This window comes from Diabrotica virgifera, chromosome 7 (assembly GCF_917563875.1).
Source record: "Diabrotica virgifera virgifera chromosome 7, PGI_DIABVI_V3a".
Lineage (NCBI taxonomy): Eukaryota > Metazoa > Arthropoda > Insecta > Coleoptera > Chrysomelidae > Diabrotica > Diabrotica virgifera.
The window spans coordinates 89941476-89965749 of record NC_065449.1 but is presented as its reverse complement, the minus strand read 5'-3'; the positions used below and the strand labels follow the sequence as shown (position 1 = coordinate 89965749).

Genomic DNA, 24274 nt, shown 5'->3' with positions numbered 1-24274 from the left:
AAACTTAGGCTCAAGCTAACAATGTACACTACTATGTTCGTTGATACATAACATAGGCAAAAATAAAACAAGACTAACATTGCGATCGCATCTTAGCGTCACAAAACATACATGTGTTATGGTATTACCTGAATAACACAAGAATCGCAAACATAAAACATAAGCGTGTTAAAGTCCATTAACGACTAACACCATACAACGACGCAACACGTCATTGTAAACAAAATAAAGCACAAAATATGACAACGCTATACGTCATCTTCAACAAAAAATCGCACAAAGTACGACGACGCCATACGTCATCATCAACAAAATATCGCACAAAATACGACGACGCAATACGTCATCGTCAACAAAATATCGCACAAAATACGACGACGCAATTACCTCATCGTCAACAAAATATAGGCACGATATGTTACCGTTTTATTGGACGCATGAGTTTCTTTCAGCCCTGACTAACACCACGAATAACATACGAATAATGATGGTTTACACATGCTAGGGTACTTTAACTAGTCTTAAAAGATAGTTTTTCGCTGTTACCAGAGGCGTGCTGTAGGAATATATACTTCCTTTTCGCCCCTTTTTCCCCTTTCAATCTACGCCACCCCCTTTTCCCCTTACAATCATTTCAGCTTGTTCTATTAATTCTTCGTTACTTTTTACGTAAATATCATCCCTTGTCTCAATGCGATAGTGTAAGTAGTTTTCAAGTTATTTGCGTTTTAATGTAAGGGATTTAGTAAGATTATGTATTTTAAACACATAATCTTATTGACTGTAGTTTAAAGTAAGTACATAGTCTTATGGAATCCATTATCTTTAAACGCAAATAACTTGAAAACTACTTACTTTACCGCAATGAGACAAAAGGATGATATTTATGTAAAAAGTAACAAGGAAACAAAAAAACATGCTGAAATGATTATTACGACAGTGGCGTAGATTGTGAGGTAGGGGAGGGGGAGGAAAGGAGCGAAAATAAATTATATATCCCTACAGCTAGCACGCCTTTTGTAAATGCAAAAAACTATCTTTTAAAACTAGTTAAAATACCCTAACATGTGTAACCTGTGTGTCAAGTTTGAACAAAAAATATTAAAAGGTGCTTGAACAATGGGCTAAAATAATTTTGGAATATTTGTAATAAAACACTCAGTATCTCGGTAAGGAGGAATTTTTTATTAAGTGTTTTGGGTTAAATCTTCGTATTTTATGCTAGGGTTTCTCCAGTTACGATATGGACAATTGCTAATGAAACACCCTGTATATGAGATATCTCTAACCCACTGCTGCTCATTATGCAAATAAGTGGTCAACACATCAACAATATATAACTTGGAGATGATACTTTCGTAATAGCTAAATGCTTCAAAGGTCTAAACCCATTGTGATACATTATAATGTAGTAGTAAATAATATACATATTATGTAAGGAATACGTGGTACGTAAAAACATAAAAAAGCACCGTATTATAACTTACTAACACTTCAAATTCTTATAAATACTTAATGAAACAATAAATAATGTCCAAAACTAAAAATGTGTAGGAACTATCATTTATAAAGGCAAGTAGTACGTTGAAGAACCTAAGGCAAATGTAGAAGAGGCAAGAAATCCATTCAACATGCAAAAATAAATTTCGTAGCAGAGATCACAATGACTTAAGTAGGACTAGTACATTCTTTCACGGTTTTTGAGTAAAATTTAAAGAACCGTTTGGATTTACATGAAATTTATCATACGCATAGCTAACATGTCAAAGAAAAAAGTGATATGGTGGCGATGTGTGCTTTTTCCCTAGGGGTGACTTTCACCCCATCTCGGGGTTGAAAAAATAGATGTCCAAGATAAGTCACGAAATTGATAAACTGACTAATTTTAAGTAACTTTTGTTCTATAGAGTTTTTTCACCAAATCAATACTTTTCGAGTTATTTGCAAGTGAATATGTTCATTTTTCAACAAAATAACCACGTTTTTAGACGGTTTTTCACAAGTAACTCAGAACGTAGGCATTTTGTCGAAAAAAAATATTCTTATCAAAATTGTAGCCTATAAAAAAGTGAAAAAAACGGTTTATATATTAGGTCTCTATATCTAGAAAAAGCAGAGTTAGAGCTAATGAAAAATAGATTCATATTCGAAAAATTCCAAATAGAATAATTAAATGTGAAATATCCAAATAATAAAGAATTCTTGGGGAAACGCATTAAAACTTTTTTAAAGTGTTTAAAAAAGCTTTATTTCTGTTTTTATAAAAAAAATTCTAGAATCAAATGTAACTAAGTTACGCTCAAAATAAAGTTGGTCCCTTTTGTTTTGGCAAAAAAAATCAGGAAGATCACCCCCCAATTAGCAACTTAAATGAAACTAATCGTTACTGCTTCAAAAGTTACTTTACTTATGTTGTGTATATATGATCTGTAAATTTCATCGATTCAAAGGGCTTATTTTTGAAAAAATTTGGTTTTAAAATAAAATTTTTAAAAATTTTAATTTTGAAAAAAATGCTTTATTTCAAAATAACTTAAAAATTGTTAGAGATACCAAAAATCTTAAACAATAAAAAAGGTCGGCTTTACTTTTCTGAATATTTTGCATTTTTTTGTTTTCCTGTAAGACAAAAATTGGTTAGGATTCGGTGTTTCTAAATTTGCATACACTCGTGATAAGTGACTCGTTCAAGCCCTTTTAACTACGACTCTTTAAAAAATAAGGACTTTGAACCGATGAAACTTACAGATCATATGACTAATACATACGTGAGTAAAAAACTTGTGAAGTAGTAACAATTAAATTAATTTGAAATGCTAATTAGGGGGTGCTTTTCCCGATTTCTTACCAAGAAAAGGGATCAACTTTATTTTGAGCGTAACTTGTTTACTTTTGATGCTAAAATTTTTTTTTTAAAAACAAAAATAAGCATTTCTTAAACACTTTAAAAAAGTTAAAATGAGTTTGGCCCAAAAAAGTGTTTCGTTTTTTGGTTATGGCACGTTAAAATATTCGATTTGGAATTTGACGAATATGAACCTATTTTTTATTAGCTATAACTCTGCTTTTACTAGGTATAGTGACCTAATATATACACCATGTTTTGCACTTTTTTACGTGCTATATTTTCGATAGGAACTTTTTTTCGACCAAATACTTATTTTTTGAGTTATTTGCGTAAAACCGTCTGAAAACGTGGTTATTTTTTAAAAACATTAACATATTATTCACTCGCAAATAACTCGAAAAGTACTAAATTGGTGAAAAAACTTTATAGAACAAAAGTTGCTTAGAATTAGTCATTTTATTTATTTCCGGACTTATTTGGAACATATACTTTTCACCCCCAAAAGGCGTGAAACTCACCCCTAGGGCAAAAGCACACATCGGCACAATATCACTTTTTTATTTGACTCGTTAGCTGTGTGTATGCCAAATTTCATGTCAATCCAAGCGGTTCTTTAAAATTTAGAGGTTTTGCAATATTTTACCTTTAAAGAACGTACTAGACTGCTGTGCTGAGGTGCTATGTGTCCTATTATATTCAACAAAATGGAAATTTGAATATTGAAAATGCACATTACATGCAGATTGGAGGCTTTTGAACTATAGGACAAAAATTTCGGAGAGCATACCATGGGGATAGAACTTTGTAATTTATTTCAAGTAATATTGAAAGGATGTACACGGAAGAAACAGTAGAGGTAAAAGATGGATTCTCTAGTTGGAGAACTTGAGAATCTGGTTCAGATGCAGTTTTCTTGACTTGGCTCTATTTTTTTCTAATTTTTATATTATAATAGTTCAAATAACTTACCTCAAATATTGCTAACCCTTTCCTGAAAAATGTTGGAGTTAGTTTTTTAACGTGTTCCATTTTCATATTTTTATTGTCAAAAATAACAACTAGTCCCATCATAAGATCTTCATGAGATAATATCTCTAACAAATTAGCTGCATGCGCTATCATTTTGTAAGGACTATATGCTGAATTAACATTTTCACTGTATTTGACTACTACAATTCGCTGGAGTTCTGCCGTCATCTTTGGCAAAGGAATAATAGTCCTATAAATTTAAACAAATATACTAAAAGTAAAGATGATTAAGCTCAACTGAGTTGAGCTTAGCAAAATATTACAGGCACTTAAAGAATGCAGGCTAGATTATAGGTATACAAAATTTTTATACAAAATATACTTACAATCAACAACCACTGTCAAATTACATACTAACAATCATCGCATAAAATATAACGGGAGGTTAGACAAGGAGACCCAATGTCACCTAAACTTTTTAATACGGTCTTAGAACATGCTTTCAAGAGTTTGGACTGGATGACAAAGGGAATAAAAATAGATTCTTCTTCTTCATGTACCATCTCCTCTAAGAAGGTTGGCAACCATCACGGCAATTCGCACTTTCGATACCGCTGCTCTAAAGAGATCAGCAGAAGTGCAATTAAACCAAGCTCTCAAATTGTTTAACCAGGAGATGCGTCTTTTCCGCGACTCCTTCTACCCTGTATTCTTCCTTGCATTCTTAATTGTAACAAGTTATAACGCTCGCCCCTCATAACATGTCCCAGATATTGTAGTTTTCTGACTTTAACTGTATTTAAAACCTCTTTATCTTTTCCATTCTTCTCAACACCTCGATGTTCGTGACTCTATGCACCCAACTTATTCCTAATATTTTTCTGTAGGCCTATAACTCGAAGGCTTCTAATCTGTCCGAAACATCCTTCTTTAACGTCCAAGCCTCCAACCCATAGAATAATACGGAGAACACGTAGCATCTCAGAAGTCTTATCTTTAAAGAAATTGTAATGTCCCTGCTACAGAGTACTTTTTTCAGTTTGTTGAAAGCATTTCTTGCCTGTCCTATTCTTGCTTTAATCTCTTCTGTGTACTCATTAGTTTCATTAATTATTGTACCCAAATATTTATATTTTTCAACCTTTTTAATTTGTTCTCCATGTATTGTTATGCTTTCTTGGCGCTGTTGAGCTTTTGTGATTACCATAAATTGTGTCCTTTTTGTGTTTAGGGACAATCCGTTTTCTTGGCTGACTTCTACCACTCTGTCAACCATTTGTTGTAAATCTTCAAGACATTCGGCTAATAAAATAGTGTCGTCGGCAAACCGTATATTATTGATTGGTCGGCCATTTACTTTTATTCCCGTGGTTAGGTCTTCTAGTGCTTCCTGGATTATTTCCTCTGAATACAAATTGAACAAAGTAGGAGACAGGACACAGCCCTGTCTGACGCCCCTCTCAATCTGTATTTCATTTGAAAAGGCGTTGTCCTCTTTTACCACAGCGATCTGATTATAATAGATAGCACTAATGATCCTGATGTCCCTCATATCTAAGTTTTTCTTTTCAAGTAAATCGATAAGGCGGTTATGTCTGACCTTATCGAAGGCTTTGTTGTAATCCAAGAAACACATATATACTGGCTGATTAACATCCATGCACCTTTGCACAAGTACATTTACAGCGAACAGGGCTTCCCTCGTTCCCATTGCATTTCTAAATCCAAATTGCGTGTCGCTTATGTCCTGCTCAAGTTTGTTATGTATTCTCCGGTGTATAATTTTTAAAAATATTTTGAGTGTATGACTCATTAAACTTATTTTCCGGTGGTCTTGGCATTCTTTTGCGTTTGGTTTTTTTGGCAGTGTTATGAACGTTGACAGCAGCCAATCTCTGGGAATGATTCCTGTACTGTATATTGTATTAAATAAGTCGACCAATATTCCAATTTGCTGTTCCTCTATTAACCGTATTATGTCTACAGGTATTTGGTCAGGACCTGTTGCCTTGTTGTTCTTTGTTCGCTTTATCGCCTCTAATACCTCATCTTCTGTTATGTCTGGGCCGTTGTCGAACTTTTCCTGCTCTAGTACTATCTCAGTCCGTTCGTATTTAAATAGCTCCTGAATATATTCCTGCCATCTTTTAAGCCTTTCACCGACGTCTATAATTATTTTGCGGTTTTTATCCAGCAGTATGTTTGATTTTTTCTTAATATTTGTGCCTGTTATTTCTCTAATTTTCTTATGAAGGTTTAAGTTACCATGTTTCTCTACCAACTGTTCAATCTCTGCGCATCTGTCACTATACCATATTTCCCTTGCCTCTCTGATCTTTCTCCTTATTTCTGTGTGTATAATATTCTACATGTTTTTGTCTTTGGTTTTATAAGATCGCCTTGCTTCCATGAGATCTAGAATCTCCTCGGTCATCCATTCATTTTTATTCTTAATTAGTTTAGGTGTTAGTGTTGTCTCACATGTGCGGATAAGAGCATCTTTTAACATGTACCATTTCCTGTTCGCTACTTCAGTAGGAATAATTTCTATTTTGGTGAGCTCTTCTTTAATTTTTAGTGTGGCTTGCTCTTTTGTTGATGGATCTCTCAAACGAGATACTTGTATCGTCTCTACTTTAGTTTTAACCACAGGCTTCTTTAGATTAATTCTAAACCTTCCTACAACTGGGTTGTGATCTGATCTCACATCAGCTTCAGGGTATGATTTTACTGATTTTATGGAATTTCGGTATCTTTTGCAGATGAGAAGGTAGTCAATTTGGTTTCTGATGACGTTATGTTGGTTGTCTGCTGGTGATTTCCATGTATAGAGTCTCCTGGTCGGCAGATCATAATAAGTATTCGTGACAATAAATTCGGTCTCTTGGCAGAATTGAGCCAATCTTTCTCCTCTCTCGTTACGAGTGCCCAGTCCAAAGTTTCCAATAAAATCACCTTGACTTCCTCTACCGATTTTTGCATTTAGATCTCCCACTACTATTGTAACGTCTCTAGACTTGGTTACTTCTAAAGCTTGTTGTAGATAAAAATAGATAGAGAATGCCTAAACAACTTATGTTTCGCCGATGATATAGTCATACTAGCTGAGGATCTAGGTATGGCAAGAGATATGGTACAGGAACTCGTTGTGGCTACAGAAAATGTAGGTTTAAATATAAACATCTAGAAAACAAAAATAATGATAAATTTGGCACCCAACCAGAACATCAGTATTGGTGGAAAATAAATATAAATCGTAGATAGATATAAAAACCTGGGACATAAAATTACGATTGGCAGGGATTACCAGACTCATGAACTGAAGAAAAAAATCGGTCTTGGGTGGACAGCAACTTTTAAAAGTGAGTTGCCCACATGCCTAAAGAGAAAGGTATTGATCAGTGCGTCCTCCCAGTCTTCATGTACGAATCAGCAAAACTTACCTTAACTAAAGCACAGTATATAGAGGTTCCACAGTAAAACCACTCCTCTGTCGGCGCTTTGATCTCAAGAAGTAGTACCGGCAGTACGCAATTGGTAACTCACCAGTGGTGGATGCTTCCCTTTTAAAATCCGTACGTTTCTATGCGACTATCAATGCGAGAGTGGGGCAAAAGCGACTAAGAACATTGCGCGGTCACCATGCGCGACTACAGATTTTACTTCCAATTTTTCGGAGAGTGGTTCTACTGTCCCTCTTTATACTGTGACTAAAGCCTCGCCTACCACATTAAGAGTCATACAGAGAAGAAAGGAGCGGTCAATGTTAGGAATAACTCTGCGAGACAAAATCAAAAACGACGAAATCAAGAGAAGAACAAAAGTGACTGACGTCACCGAAAGGATAGCCATTAGGGTGGGTCGAAAAAAAATATTTTTTTTTTAGAAACGTTCTAGTGCGGAAAAGTTGTTTTTGGTAACAATAAAACATACTAAGCAAGAAAATATTTTTTTTATTTATTTTTCCGTTCGCGCATTCTACGTAAAACTACGGGAAAAAACAAAAAAACTCGATTTTTTCCATATATTTTTGAACCATTTAACATGATATAAAAAACTCGTTCTAGCTTCCTTTTACTCACAATTGGTCCAAAACATCTTAAAAAATTTAGTTTGCACCAAAATATATAGAATTCCGTTCGCGCATCCTACTTAAAGTTTACAATAAATAGCGAAAATTCAGGTTTTTGCGATAATTTGTTTGGCTAGCTGAACATGGTATAATTATCGTATTCCAGTACCTTTGCCTCAAATATGTTCAAAATAACCTAAACAAAAATGTTGATGTTAGTATATATAGTTTTAGTAATTTATAATCTAAAAAAAATCAAGTCTTTTTATAGCATGTTAAAACTCGACGGCTGTACGACACAGGTTAAACTGTCTGCTTGTTTCACCAGAACACAACGCACAGTAGTTGAGTTCGCTTCTGCAAGTGGATTTAACTGGTTAGAACTAGATCTGTTGCCTCACGTAACCCTTCCCTATCTCACTAGTCGGCCATATTCCTTTCTCCCACCAGAACTCGGCCGCCAGTCTACCTTTGTCTGTCATAGTGCCACTAGTGTCACGATTTGTCTCAGTGTCTGATAGTTGTCTCTTGACTTTAATGTGTTATAATTTGTGTTGTACTATTACTTCGTTATGATATTGATAGTTTTTTGATCGTTATAAGCTTATTACGTGATTTAACATCAAGCAATGGAGAGTGAGTCAGAAACTATTCTCACTAGAGCTGTAATTGCCAAGTCTAGACAGGAGTTTTGTTGTCCTATAGTTGGTGAGCCTCGAAGCTTCCTACAGAATAAACTGCCAACTGGTGAGTGTGTTCTTCGGTGCTGCTTAGAAGAGAGGTACAAATTTGTACTAGAGACCAACAACAAGAGGAATGTAAGTTTTTCTAAAGTAGCTTGCACAGTCGCGAAACTAATAATTGATTTGTATGAGAAAGCATCCATTCCCCCTTTGTCTTATAGCAGAATCATAACGCTTATTAATGCGTACTACAGTTCTTACACTACCCTAAGAAAGTCATACAACCGAGATAAGGATAAGGCTTTTTTTAAAACAAGGTTGGAGGAATTTAAACTTAAGGCTAAAAATCTGTTTGACGTTGATGCTTGTAAATGCCCGATGAAGTGTATCTGTACTTGCAAAAAATCACCAGAAGCATGTCAGTGTGCGATTTCAATTGAATGTTTATGTGAAAAAAATAACAAAATCCCTGTTCTTGAAATGAGATTTTTTTATCTTCAAAGACACTTCAATCTAGGGAAAATTGGAGCTGTTGATAAAATAGTAACAAAAAAACTTACTGCAAAGGCCGAGCGGAAAGCTCGCGATCTTCAGAGACTTGCCAGTAGTAAAAAAGTCGGTAAACAAGGAGAGTGTTCAAAACCCCGTTCTGAATGTAGTTCTGATGAAGAACTAGAGACAATGGAAGATGAAGACTACGAAGATGAATCCGCTAAAAAGCCTCCCTGGCAGATGAGGATAAAACTTAATGCGACCTCTCTAAACAGTTACAGGTTCGGTGTTTCAGATCGGGCTACAGCTCTTATAGCTTCCAGCGTTCTGCAAGATGTTGGCATGATAAAAGAGTCAGAATCTGCCTTTGTTGTAGATAAAAGTAAAGTCAGAAGGGAGAAGAGCCGTGTCAGTAGTGAGTTAAAAAATGAGTTCACTCCTCCCACAGAAAGCTGGGGTCTGTACTTCGACGGAAGAAAAGATGACACGTTGTTTATTGAGAAGATAAATGCCAAGCAATTCAGAAGAACCTTAAAAGAAGAACATTATTCTCTCATAATGGAGCCTGGTTCAGATTTTATTGGGCACGTATCACCATCATCCAGTTCTTCCGCTGATATAACTCACAGTATAAGTTCTCAGTTGACAGAACTCTCAATGCCACTAGAAAACTTAGAAGTTGTTGGGTGCGATGGTACAGTAACCAACACTGGCTGGAAGAATGGTGTCATCCATCAGCTAGAAAAACATGTAGGGCGCCCTCTTCAATGGAGTGTTTGTTTACTTCATTTCAACGAACTTCCATTTCGTCATATTTTCCAGCACATTGATGGCCAAACTACAGGGCGTAAGAGTTTTAATGGCCCAATCGGACAGCAGCTGATTTCATGTGAACGACTCCCTGTGGTTGATTATGAACCAATAGACTGTTTTATTCCAGAAATAGACAAAAGCACATTAAGCAAAGATCAACAATATTTGTTGGAAATATCAAGTGCAATAACTCTAGGGTATTGTCCGGAAGACTTAGCCGTTCGGGACTCTGGCCCTTTATCCCATTCCAGATGGTTAACTGCTGCAAATAGAGTACTTAGACTGTACATAGGATCATCAGATCCCTCTGAAAACCTTAAAGAGATCGTTCATTTCATACTAAAGTCCTACATGCCTGTGTGGTTCTCAGTAAAGAAAAGTAAGTACTTTACAGATGGGCCTAAACATGTATATCAAGCCATACAAACATCGCGATATTTGTCCGAAGAGTTGCGTGAAGTAGTAGACCCAGTCATAGAAAGAAACGCATTCTTTGCACACACTGAAAACTTACTTTTAGCAATGCTTGTTGACGGGCGAGACCACATTCGGGAACTTGCCTACAGAAGAATTTTAAAATCCAGGCAGACCATCCCTAAGAAGAAGACCATACGAAACTTCGTCCCTCCGAAGATTAACTTTCTGGCAGGTGACTACACAGAAATAATACATTGGAGTGAATGTGTGCTGTACCCTCCTCCAATTCTGAGAAATCTTAAAGAAGAAGACATTAGGTCAGTTATTAGTTTAGATTCAAAACCAATGAGAGAAGTAGTAAAGTTTCCTTGTCACACACAGGCAGTTGAAAGGTGTGTGAAACTAGTAACTGAGGCTTCGTCTAAAGTTTGCGGAAAAGAAGCCAGAGACGGATACATCAGGGCCACTCTAAAGTCTCGCTCAGTTATTCCACAGTTTTCAAAAAAATCTGATTTTAAAATGTTATAAACAAGTAAAAAAACACTGAGAATGAGATACAAACTACTTTGTAAATAATTGTATAGTAATGTAGATATGACACACCTTACATTTGGAAGGTTGGTTGGGTAGGGTGTGGGTGGGGCTCAAAGTGCAACCACCTCCACGTGGTGAGTCCTGGGTAGTTTTGTATTACAAAACTAGCGAAGTTTTGCACATAAGAATGTTGAAAAAAAAATTAAAACAATATATTTAATTAGTTGTATACTTTATTTTCCATTGTTTTGAACCATAAAGAGGCAAACAAACTGGAAAACATTGATTATAAGATGTTCAAATACAACAAAAAAATGATCGCAAAAACCCATATTTTCGCTATTTATCACAAACTTTAAGTACGATGCGCGAACAGAAAACTATATATTTTGGTGCAAACTAATTAAGACTTTTTGGACCAATTGTGAGTAAAAGAAAGCTAGAACGAGTTTTTTATATCATGTTAAACGGTTCAAAAAAAATATGGAAAAAATCGAGTTTTTTTGTTTTTTCCCGTAATTTTACGTGCAATGCGCGAACGGAAAAATAAATAAAAAAAATATTTTCTTGCTTAATATGTTTTATTGTTACCAAAGGCAACTTTTCCGCACTAGAACGTTTCTAAAAAAAAAAAAGTTTTTTGTCGACCCACCCTAATAAACATGTTGGGCAGGACACATAGCCAGAATGACAGATGGGCGATGGACAAACAGGTTATTAGAATGGAGGCCAAGAGAAGACAAGAGAAGAGTCGGTCGACCGCCTAAAATACGGACTGACGACTTAAGGAAGCTAAATAAAAACTGGATGAGAGCGGCGCAGAATAGATGGGGTTGGAAACGAGGGAAAATGGCCTATGTTCAGCAGTGGACTTTTGAGGCTGGATGATGAAAGATGATTAAGATTCGATTAAAAACGGGGGATTCCACTATATGCTGATACGTATTTCAATTTCAATAAATCTCACCAGAGCACCTGTGTAGAAACACTCCGGCTCATTTGTGTTTCCGGCTCTTTCGACTTAAATAAATATGTTATAATAATATTTTTATTTTTATATTGCACTAGTTTAACTATTTTCGATAGCAATATTTTTATCAACGATCTTCGTCTTCTTAACCCTTAAACGCCCAAGGGTGGGTAAAAAATGTCCTTGTAACATATTTATTAAGTGTTTAAAAATTTTTCAAAAATTATTTACTGTTAAAAATACAGCCCTTTATCAAATGTTAATTTGGTTTTGCCGATATTTTTGAAAATAAAAGTAATATCTTGAGTTAAATATGGGTGGGCATAAAAAGTACACCCTTAGTAAAACTTGTTACTAAAGGTTTCTCTATAATTTCTCTTTGATAGGAACATAATCCATATAATTATCTAAGTATAATTATATTATCGACATAATTATCTGCCAATGAGGAGGCTGAAAGGAAGAATGTGGAGAAAATCGACAAATCTGAATTCATCATCATCATCATCAACTACGCGTCCACTGCTGGACATAGGTCTCCCTCAGCTCTTTCCATCTTTCTCTGTTTTGTGCGGCTTGCATCCAGTTGCCGACAATACGTTTCAGATCGTCAGCCCATCTGGTTGGTGGTCGTCCTCTGCTCCGTAGTGCTTCTTCTCGTGGCCTCCACTCGACAATACGTTTTGTCCATCGGTTGTCTGACAATCTGGCGACGTGTCCTGCCCAATTCCACTTGAGCGACGCGATTCTTTCGACGGCGTCCGCTGTTTTGGTTCTACGACGTATTTCTTCGTTTGGGATTCGGTCCCTCAGGGAGACACCCAACATCTGGCGCTCCATAGCCCTTTGAGTTATGCGAATCTTTTTCACTACCTTTTTTGTGAGTGTTAATGTTTCCGCTCCATAAGTGAGTACAGGCAATACACACTGGTCAAAGATTTTCCTTTTCAGGCATATGGGTAAGTCCGATTTAAATACATAGCTCAGTTTACCAAACGCTGCCCAGGCTAATCCTATGTGACGTGGGAGCCCGCACGTCTGGTTATCTCTTCCCAATCGAATTTCATGTCCCAAGTACTTATAAGATGCAGTCTGCTCAATATTCATTCCATCAAGAACAATATTACGATTTAGCACCAGATTAGTCATTATTTGCGTCTTGTTGATGTTAATCTTTAGTCCGACCTCTAAGGAAGCGTGACATAACTTGTTCAACATTATTATTGCATCATCCATACGATCGGCTATAAGGACGATGTCATCTGCGAATCTCAAATAACTGAGCTTCTCTCCATTTATGTTGATACCATATTCGTCCAGATCTGCCTTCTTAAAACTGTGTTCTAAAAGGGTTGTGAACAGCTTTGGTGGGATGGTGTCTCCTTGCCGTACTCCTCGCTGTATACAGAATTTATTTGTTTGTTGATCAGATATTCTTACGCTACCCGTTGCGTTGTGGTAGATATATTTTATCATGTTAGTATAGCGATAATCTATTCGGCATTCTGTCAATGCTTTTAACATTTTCTGCTGGTTTATGATATCGAACGCTTTCTCGTAGTCCACGAATATCAGTGCCAATGGTTTGTTGTATTCCGCAGACTTCTCGATCAAGTGTTTTATTACCAAATCCACAAGGAAAGAAAGTTGCCATAAAGTCATCGAAATGTAAACAACTCAATTTTTTGCATCCCACATGTTGGGAATTTAAATACCTTACCTTAGGGCATTATTCCTCTTGCCATTTGCCCATCACAAGGCATTTTAAGTAAATATGCATCTGTAAAGCATAAATTTCATATTTTAAGGGTTATTACCCCTATATTTCTTTGGTGGCTCAGCTAGCAACCAGACTGTCTTACACTGATGAAGATTTTGTAATAAAATCGAAAACGTTTTGTTCTGATGTAGTCCTTTAGGGATTTTAATAATTTTTATACCTTTTACAAAGGATTTATTCCAATTTTTTTATTACCAGTAAGTGGTCGTTAGTGCTGTATTCGGATCTGAAGCCAGCTTGTTCTCTAGGCTGATAGAAGTCTAACTTAGCCTCCAGGCTCTTTTTGATAATTTTTGTGAAAAGTTTATATATGTGTGATAGCATACTGATAGGACGGTAGTTTTTTAGATCTGTTATGTTACCTTTCTTGTGGAATAAAACAATGACTGCATTGTTCCATTGAGAAGGCGTTTTTCCTTGGTAAATGCATTCGGTGAAAAGTTTGGCCAAAACCTGGATAATTTTATTTCCACCTTGTTTGATTGCCTCGATCACTACTCCGTCATCGCCAGGGGATTTATTATTTTTAATTTCTGAAAGTGTCTTTATAACTTCGTATGGTGTTACTTCTGGCATTAATTCCGATCCCTGGTTTGTGATTTTGGACAGGAGCTGATCTTGCCTTGCGTTGGTGCTCTCATACATTTCGCAATAAAACGATTCGACAACCTTAAAGATTTCGGCTCTATCCGTAGCAATGCTGTTGTCTTTATTTCTTATTCTGTACATATTTTTGTTGCCAATTTTATTCGTATTTCGTCGCAAAACTTTTAAACTTTTGTTTTCTTGAATTATTTGAGTTATTTCTCTTGTATTGTTTTCTCTTATGTCTTTTCGGATTGACCGGTGGATATCTTTATTTAATTTCTTCAGTGTTGTGTAGTTGGAGTCGTATTTTTCCGTCAGTTGTCTCTTTTTACTTATTAACTCTTTGGTATTTTGGCTTAACTTTTCTTTATGGGTCACGACCGTCGGGCAGCACTCCCTTTCGGTTTCTTTAAGTGCCTCCGTTATGAGATTATTTGCTAGTTCGATGTCTTCTATTTCGTTTTCTAAGTCTTGTATACGTCCTCTATATCTTCATAGAGGTCGTTGTTTTCTGGGGGAATCCATTTCTTCTTTCGTGATTTGAAGATCATCTTTGTTCTTTCCAAGTTGACATTTATTTGTATCCTTGCTGGATAATCTGAATTACTGGTATGTTAATTTTGATGTACATTGTAATTTTGTTGTAAGGTTTGTAAATTGTTTATATTAATATTTTAGAAGATGCTGTGTTTATTAAGCATAAGATTCTTAAGTTTAATCTATTTTCAACAGCTCTCAATAAATATATTAGCTATTTTCTAGGTGGACAAACCCACTCTTGGGCGTAGATGGAACCTAAAAAAGGTTGGGCGCTTAAGGGTTAAAGTGTCCTCTCCTCAATGAAGGTTTGTTATTACATTTGCAAACTGTTATCTCTATTCAGCTGCTCTTATTAGCCGTTCAAAATTTACCTGTCCATTGTCGGATGTTTGGTAGCCACGATAGTTTTTCCTTCCTAGTCCCCTCTTTCCATTGATTTTTCTTTTCACTATTAGTTGAGCATATTAGTACTTATAGTTTTGCAGAGTAGGTAGGATGTTTTTCCAACTTTCACTGTGTTGAAAAGTTCTCGTTCTTTGCCTATTTTATGTAGCATTTTGTCGTTAAGGTGTGCTAAGTCCATGGAATTTTGAAGATTCCCATTTCCACCAGTGGCGGCTAGTCCTATGAGGCAGGTGAGGCAGTGCCTCACCGGTATATCAATCGACTCTTTACGTTATTTCGTTATTTCATCATCAATTCTTTAAATACAATTTAACTGTTTGAAATTTGCTAAATAACTTTATTTTCGTTATTTTATCATCAATTATTTAAATACAATTTAACTTTTTGAAACTTGCTAAATAACTTAATTTTTATTATAAAACTTAATAACTTTATTTTTATGATAAAAAATAAAAATAGGTAGGTACGGCCCTGACCCCGTATCTTTGTAGTTAAGCGTTCTTCATAAATACATCGGTAGGTACCTACCCTACGTGGGAGTATATATGCGTCTCATTCTCACTTTCTCAAATTATATAGCAGAGGCACTGCCTCAGATGGGTCCTTGTCTAGCATATTACGAAGCCGACGGTGATCGGCCGGCCGCAATAAAATTTAAACTGAGAATAATTTTTGGAGCCGGGATTAAATATCCTTTCAGAGGCTGGCAAAAATATGCCTCTAGCGTGGTTTTGCAGTTTTAGTTAGGTAGTTTGTTAAAGCAGTTTGTTCTGGTTACGTGTACTTGGCCTTCTTACACTCTGGTTACTTACTATTAGTATAATTAGATGTTTAGAATATGTTATCATCCTGTGACTAGCTGTATGCCATTTTCCAAATGTCAATTAAATAAGTAAATTAATAAAAAAAATAGAAATTATGATTTCTTTCATAATAATTTTACTTTTAAGCACGCTGTTTAATAAAAAATATAAAAAACCAAAAAAATAAAATTTAACCCTTAGTTTATTTAATATAAAAAATCAATCTTATAATATAACAGTAATTTGCTTACTTGCTTGTTTTTATTTCCTATATATTCAATACATTTACAATATAAGATTGGTTCCAAATGAAATTATCACGTGTTTGAAGGTATATTGTTTGCGCAAAATAATTTCATTTTGGCAAGTGATTGATAATAAAAGAATCAGTCAACAGCGTAACCAGGATGATCCTAAGGGGTTATGGGTCTCTGGGGGTATGGAATTAAGAAGGATGTTAAGGGTATGGGGCTTATAACCCCTAAAAACCCCCTGGTTACGCCACTGAAATCAGTTGTCCGTTCTTGTCATGTAGTATATAATGTAAATTTTGATATTGTACAACGCTGATAAGACCAAGAAAGGACGAAACATCTGACTCACACTGTTTTGATATGTGGTATCATATTAATTATTTTTAGCTAAAAAAACAGCTAATAAGAGTATGAACGATGTTATAGACTTAGAACTTTCGACTTTCTTTTGCGAATAAAATAATTGTTATTTAATATCGTTTGCAAGCCTTAAAATAAATACGGTGCCATTTTGTGACGTTATGACGCCACAAAATCGACCTTCCGACTATTAAAGAAAAGCTAACCGTAATAATACAGTAAACTCCCTCTATAACGAGAACTGAAATGGCGTACTAATTACCTCGTTATAAGCGGATCTCGTTATATCAGACAACAATATTATGTAATATATTATGTTTAGGATGTAAAAGAAGAAGACCAACGACAGACAGATGTCAGCGACGTAACGCCATTCCGGCTAGCGTCATGTAACTTGTAAGTTGTAGCTTCTTGATTGCTAATAAAGATTTGTATGAACAGTACTGTTTAAAATTTGATTTATATGACGAAAGGAACTTACAACAGTGCATATCACCACTACTAAAATGTTTTAAAGCCTCCTACATAGTTTATTAGGTGTCGATCATCGACTTCAACAATGAAACTTGGCCATCGCAAATTGTAAATTTCCTACGATATTCAATATCGGTCGACAGATAAATTAATAGGAAGGAAGTTACAGGCGGTGGAATTTATTACAGCACTGGCCTCGGTAAGCACACAAATGTTGGACATACCTCGTTATAAGCGGAACTTCGTAATACCCGTGTTCGTTATAGAGAGAGTCTACTGTAATATTCCTCAAGTGTAGTGTGCCTCACCATCTTGTACTACCACGAGCCGCCCCTGATTTCCACCCATTTCTCATCCGCATTTCTATCGCCTCTAATTTATTTACGGTTGCTGTTTTAAGGGTATACGTTTCAACTGCATAAGTAGAATCGACTAATTCAAAATCCACTTTACTCCACCGATTTACTCCACCCAACTTTGCTCATTTAAAAAAATATGCGTGAGAATACCCGAATACTGTGATTACTGCGAGGAGTGTTTTCTGAACATCATATAGTACAGTTGTTATTCCAACGGATATTTGCACAAACACAATAGAGATATTGCAAATTTAATACAGCCTACGTTGTGCTATTTACACCGCGCTATTTTGACAGAATTGCCATTTCTCAGACGTGTCATAAATACAGATATTGCTCAACATTTTGGTGGCGGTATTTTTACGGCTCGATTAAGATTAGTTGTTTGTCTAATTTGTATGCAATTTTGGATCAAGATTTAGTTAGAAGTTCTCATTTTGGCCAATGCTAACGATAAGAACATCTAGTTTATCATCTTGCACATAACATTCTGGAAGATGAACAAACACCTATTACATGATAAAAATAAAGAATTTGATTTAAATGGAAGGAAGGTTTGAATTCTCTTCCAAATATCGAGCATGAGAAAAAATGATCCTTGAGTGTTCTTAAAATAAAAAAATTTCCTGTTGTACACTTCATATTTTCCTGAACTAACGTCCAATTTTCTGAATAAGTCGATTGATTTTGACTTACAACTTATTTTAATAAGCACAAATCTTCATCAGATGTAAATCTGATTCGTTTGCTACTGTCTGAGGTACTCATTTTAGAAAGTCATTACAAATAAACTTGGTTTAAATGAAAGAAAAACAACAAACATAACCTGAAAAGAAAATAGCGCAACGAATACCGCACAGCGTAACGGCTCCCCTAATAGCGGCAGGCACTATTTTCAATAACGCAGCGTAAGCCAAATATCACATCTGCGCATGCTCTACTGTCAAAATAACGCGTGCTGTAATACAGCAAGTGCAAAAGTGACTATGCAATATCTCTCTAATGATTGACTTGCAAACAAGTTAAATCAAAGCAAAGTGAAACGTACGTCGATGGTAATAATACCATTGATACATACTGTCAATAGGAAATGACTATTATTCCGGTGGACGGAAAATTTTATACAGTTATTTTATAAAGTGATTGATCTTTTTTCGCTTTTGAAAGATCGATGGACTCAGCATTAAAAAGCTTAAACATCATACCGACTATTACTAATATAAAGATAAATATAGAACGGTAACATATAAATCAAAAACAAAAACAAAAAGTTCAACATTTAATCTCAAAAATAACCAAATAGGTTTACGTTCGATAGAATTATAGCCAGACTCATGCAGTTTAATGACAATTTGTAGGTTAAAACATTTTACTTGTCTCATTAGCTTAAAAATAAATAATTACCGGAAGTAATCAAATAACAGAGCAACAGTTAGTCGTTCTAATAATTATGTTCAAAAATAAAAATTACAATTAAATGTACAAAAAAACTAAAAGATTGAATAACATGAAAACCATTTTTAAACACAGCAAATGCGCCAACGTCACTGAAAATGATAAACGTCAAAATTCTTAATAGTCAAACCAATGGGCGCCGTAAATTATCGCGCCGTAAAAAATCGTCCGTGTGGCCAAAGCCTTTTAGGTCTGGATCCCGCGTATAAAAAAAAAGTTGATTAATAGCAAGCTGAAAATTTGTTAATAGCTTAAGGGTGTCTAGTCTGATAAACTTTGATATATGGGAACACTGTAACAGGGGCAGTTTTAATTGTGGAACAGGTTAAAAATTTGGAACGGTCAGACCACGAAAACGGCACATTTATTTTGTCCGATAGAACAGACTTAAACTAGAGATTAAACTCTCATGCAAAAATCAGACTGCTATTTATCACCTGTCATAATTCCTGTCATTTGACATATTCTACATGTTCCACTCGTTAAAACGACCATTTGGTGATAAATAGCAGTCTGATTTTTGCATGAGAGTTTAATCTCTGTTCGGAGAGTTTAAGTCTTAGCCAGGGAGGTAGTGTCAAATTTGACCGGAGCATTTTAGCATGGCTGGTTTCTTTTTATTTAGGTAGGTGTTCCAAAGCTCATTAACAAATTATGTCAGCTGGCCCAAAACCGGGGATTTTAGACAAGAAAAGGTAAAACATGAAAGTTGATGGACGAACGCTAAAACTTAAATATCAAATATTTATATACGTTACTCAGAACAGCTAATAGCCTTGCTTACTTGGCACCTACCTTTCACTCAGGAGATCGGGGTTCAAATCCTGGCGCGGAAAATTCTTTTTGTTTTTCAAATTGATATTTTATTTTGAAAAATAATTATTTTTATAATACCACGTTTTATTTATTTATACGAGACAATATAACACAGAGACAAATTTCTTTAATTAAATTAACTTTGATTAAATTTGACAAATAGAAGAAATTTTTTTTGTACACCCTGTATAAATAAATATATTAATGTTTATATTATTGAATAGAGAATTAAATATACTTTCAAATGAGCTATCACACAACCCCTACTCTCATTTAAAAAAATCATCGATTACGTCATCACGCTCAGATGGATGACGTCACTAGTATTATATATATGCCAAAAAGTCCTAATTTAAAAATAGAAATCGACCTGTCTGAGGAGGATTTCTCTTGAAATTTGCCCATTCTCGAGATAATGAATTTATGCCAACTCAAACGTCCTCACTTATACTACAGTGTCGCGCCCGCTTGATTAGCAATTAAAAAACAATGGGGTTTCCGATATTGTATTGCAAAAAACTCTTTGAGATTTCATCAATCAATGTTTAAAGAATATCTACCTGCCTTGGCAACTTTGAAATTTTTAGATAAATGTCCGATTTAGGGTTAAAAATGGCCGATTTCGTAATTTTCAAAATTTTCAATCGCTTATATAACAAAAACTATTAACTTAAGAGAAAAATCACTAAAGACCTTTTCTGTTTGGAATGACTCAAAAAACCTAAAAAAAATTTGTTCGATGCAAAAAAAATAATTTTAGGAAAAACCCCTAATCTTTCCCCTCGCCTGGCAAGGTCTTATGCTCTTCAAAATCGCCTGTCATTGTACACATTTCTTCTAAATGACTTACTCAAACACATACTTAAATTTAAACCTTACAGGAGAAAGTTTATTTTACCCCTAAACTATGCACTTTTAGATTCACCTGGTAGATACACGTGCACCGCTGAGGCCTGCCAGGTCATGGTTTTTAACCTTGGTGTGCTATGAATTATCACTAGACAAATTTCTAGCCTTAAAGGATGACCGTTAGTCGGAGGGTTCACTAGCTCTTAGATTATAACGTATGCTGCTTTCGCTTTTATTACTCGCTGTTTAATTTCTGTTGAGTGGTCCCATTGGCGATTTAAATTCGTACCCAGATATGTATATTGCTCAACTCTTTTGATATTCTGTTGGTTGATTGTAAGTTTAGCGTTTAGTATTGGTTTTTTACTAATTGTCATAAATTTGGTCTTCTTTATGTTAAGATCTAGTCCGTATCTGTTGCTGACTTCTGTTATACGATTTGTTAATATCTGTAAATCATTCAGATTATCGGCAAAGACTATGGTGTCATCTGCATATCTAATGTTATTCAATCATTCACCATTTATTAATACTCTTTTCGCACAACCTCAGGGTTGGGAAAACTTATTTTAGAAAGGGTCACAAAATGTTTTTGGTCTATTACCGAGGCCGCAATATTTGTTACCTTAACTTAACTTAAAATTTTCGAATTTTTAACTTTTTACTAATTTTGTTCAAGGGGGAGGGGTATGGTTGAAATTAACATTTTTGTTTGAAACTATGGTGAAATTATTTCATTCTTAAATTAAATAAACATATATAGTACAATTCAAAGAATTTAAAAAAAAATCAAGACTAAATATTTAAAAATAAGCCAGCGGTAACAAAATTTTTACAGTCACCTCCAAAAAAGATGAATTTTGCGGCAGACATCAGAACTTCATTGTATCATATGTGAAACAAAAAATTCAAAAATATTTTATTAGCATGAGCCTAGAGGTAACGCTGTCGAGGTTTTTTTAGGTTTAACGATTTTTGTGTTTTTTATATCTCCCAGAAGTCAAAATATCAAAATTTTTTTGTAAAAAAGGGTGAAAATCAACATATTTTTTATTGTTAAACAAAAAATAAACCTAAGACAAAAAGTATCTCGACCGAGTTACCTCACGAAATGTCTAAAGAAAATCTATGAAAAATTTCAGGTGGATCTGTCAAGTAGCTTTTAAGTTACAATTACCACCGACTTTGAAAAAATCACTTTAAAAAAAAAGCGTTTAAAGTTTTAATAACTTTTATTTTCAATTTCATTTTTGTCTGTCAAATCCTACAGTGATGCACATCGGAATATGTTTTTGAATTGCAGAGTAATTTACAAAAGAGAATGGAACAGCTGTTGAACGTTTCTCACTACGCTCAAGCTGCTGCAAAGCGAGTCGAAGATATGACATTAAGCATGCTGTATTTCCGGTACTTTTACTTCGGTCAAACTAAAATTTTCAGAGAGTAATATAATTTTCAGTAGTAAAAGTCCATATATCTCTCCCCTAAATAGCATTCGCACTTATTTAAGCATGCTATTTTCCTCAAATATATGTGTATATATTCATTTATTTTAATTTTATCTATGAACCTATGTATTTTTTCACTAATATTGTTCTGAAGCTACGAGTATTTTCTTTTGGCATATTTTGTAATTTACTATTTTATTTGGGAATATGCCACAATTTAAGTTTGACATTAAATTTATTTGACTTTTCGATTTCCACTTGGGACTTACCATATCAAAATGCAAAGCATTAATAAATTAAGCATTTGTTTAATAATTAATTTAATTTATTAATGCTTTGTATTTGATAAACGATTTCCGAAGTGAAAGTCGAAACGTCAAATAAATTTAGTTTAAAATTTAAATTGTGGCTTATTACCAAATAAAATAATAAATTCTCTTTTTACATTGCGATTAGTTACGTATACTCCATCTAATTTACTTACCGTTGCACGTCATCCGCGTCATAGCCCGTGACATCATATGGTACCAACAAGAAAAATTTAGGCGGTAGGTGTGTTCTTTTTTAGAATAACTTTGCCGAGTACATTGGCATTTCAGCCACTAGACATAATTTTATTATATACGCGTAGAAATAATATTTAAAGATTTCTATTCATGTTAACTTAAAGAAATACACAATAATATGTTTCATTTAATTTGTATAAATGGATTATAAAGCATTTTTATGAAGCACCTTTGTTCGGAATACACTGTAACTATAATCGAACGAAGGTGATATTTTGGCATAAATTGGTAACATTTATTTGACAGTTGCGGTGATGACACTTCATATTTGTTTATATTCTTTATAATAAGTATTTGTTTCATTATATTTACTGTTTTTATTATGTACTTTAACGTAAGATTATAACTTAATTCTTGTTCTCTATTTCTAAAGTTTTTATTTATTTATATTGAATATTAATTTGTTTTGCTGTATAATCCACTTCCGCAAAAATTGTGTGATGTATTTGATTTAAAATGAATTCAAGAATTTTTTGTAATTGGGCAACAAGGTCAACTTAGATCTCTTACGTAGATAATGACGTGCAACGATAAGTAAATTAGACGGACTGTAGGTATATATTTGAAGGTTAAATTCAGTGCCACGGTTATTAAACTTTATTACGGTTGCCTTGACCGACGGTGGTGGGGAGACCTATATTTTTGACTTCACGTCACAAGAGTACACATTCCCATATTTTTAAATGATTTTCGATCATTGAATGTGTGTTATTGTGTATATATTTGTATTATTTGTGTTATTATGAAATAATAAGACAAATAGTACACATTTTATCTTATACCGGGTGGTGAATCGTAAAAACGGCCATAGGAAACTCAATGTAAAATTCAAAATTGTTGAATTCCTGCTTTCCTAATTATTTTACATCAAAAGTCATGAGAGAGTACTTGTAGAGAATTAAAATCTGCATTAAAATCAAAAGTTAAAATTGTTCTACGATTTAAATGCATTCCAAAATTTTGAAAAATATGATACATTTGCCACAATAGGTATTAGTCCAGAAATCCACTGCGCATCCGCTAGGAAAAATATTCTAATTCGGATTTTTTGCACAATCTTACTCAAAAAGGACTCCTTTTAACAAATTTGTATGTTGCCAGGACCAAAAGGTGGTCAAAATTTTTTTGTTTTTTTCCTAAAATTATTTTTTTTTGTATGGAAAAAGTTTTTTTAGGTTTTTTGAATCATTCCAAACAGAAATTAAGGTCTTTAGTGACTTTTCTCTAAAAATGATAGTTTTTGACACATAAGCGATTAAAAATTGAAAAATTGCAAAATCGGCCATTTTTAACCCTCAAAAACTATGTGAAAAACTGAAAATTTGAATGTTGCCAAGGTAGGTAGATATATAAACAAAACTCCTTTGTTTTTTAATTGCTAATCAAGCGTGCGCGACACTGTTTTCCACTGACAGTATGGTGCAAATGAAAGGAATAAATTCGTTATTTCGTAAACCGGCGAGTTTAAGGAAACATCCCGAAACAGGTCGATTTTTATTTTTAAATTATGATCCTGTGGCATATATAATATACTAGTGACGTCATCCGTTTGGGCGTGATGACGTAATCGATGATTTTTTTAAATGAGAATAGGGGTTGTGTGGTGGCTCGTTTGAAAGGTTCTTCAATTCTCTATTCAGTAATGTAAACATTTACATAATTATTTATACAGGGTGTCCTTCTACTTCTTTTTTTGTCAAATAATTTAATTTAATAAAAATTTTTTGGACACCCTGTATAAATAATTATGTAAATGTTTATATTACTGAATAGACAATT

General features: G+C 34.4%; 1 protein-coding gene across 1 annotated transcript in view; it reads right to left on the bottom strand.

Annotated features, from left to right (window-relative positions):
• The window catches only part of LOC126887744 (alpha-tocopherol transfer protein-like), a 50547-nt gene that overhangs the window by 3487 nt on the left and 22786 nt on the right, over positions 1–24274 (bottom strand). Inside the window, exon 3 of the mRNA XM_050655516.1 lies at positions 3818–4067. Coding sequence (XP_050511473.1) covers positions 3818–4067 — 250 coding nt within the window. The remainder of the gene's footprint in view (positions 1–3817; positions 4068–24274) is intronic.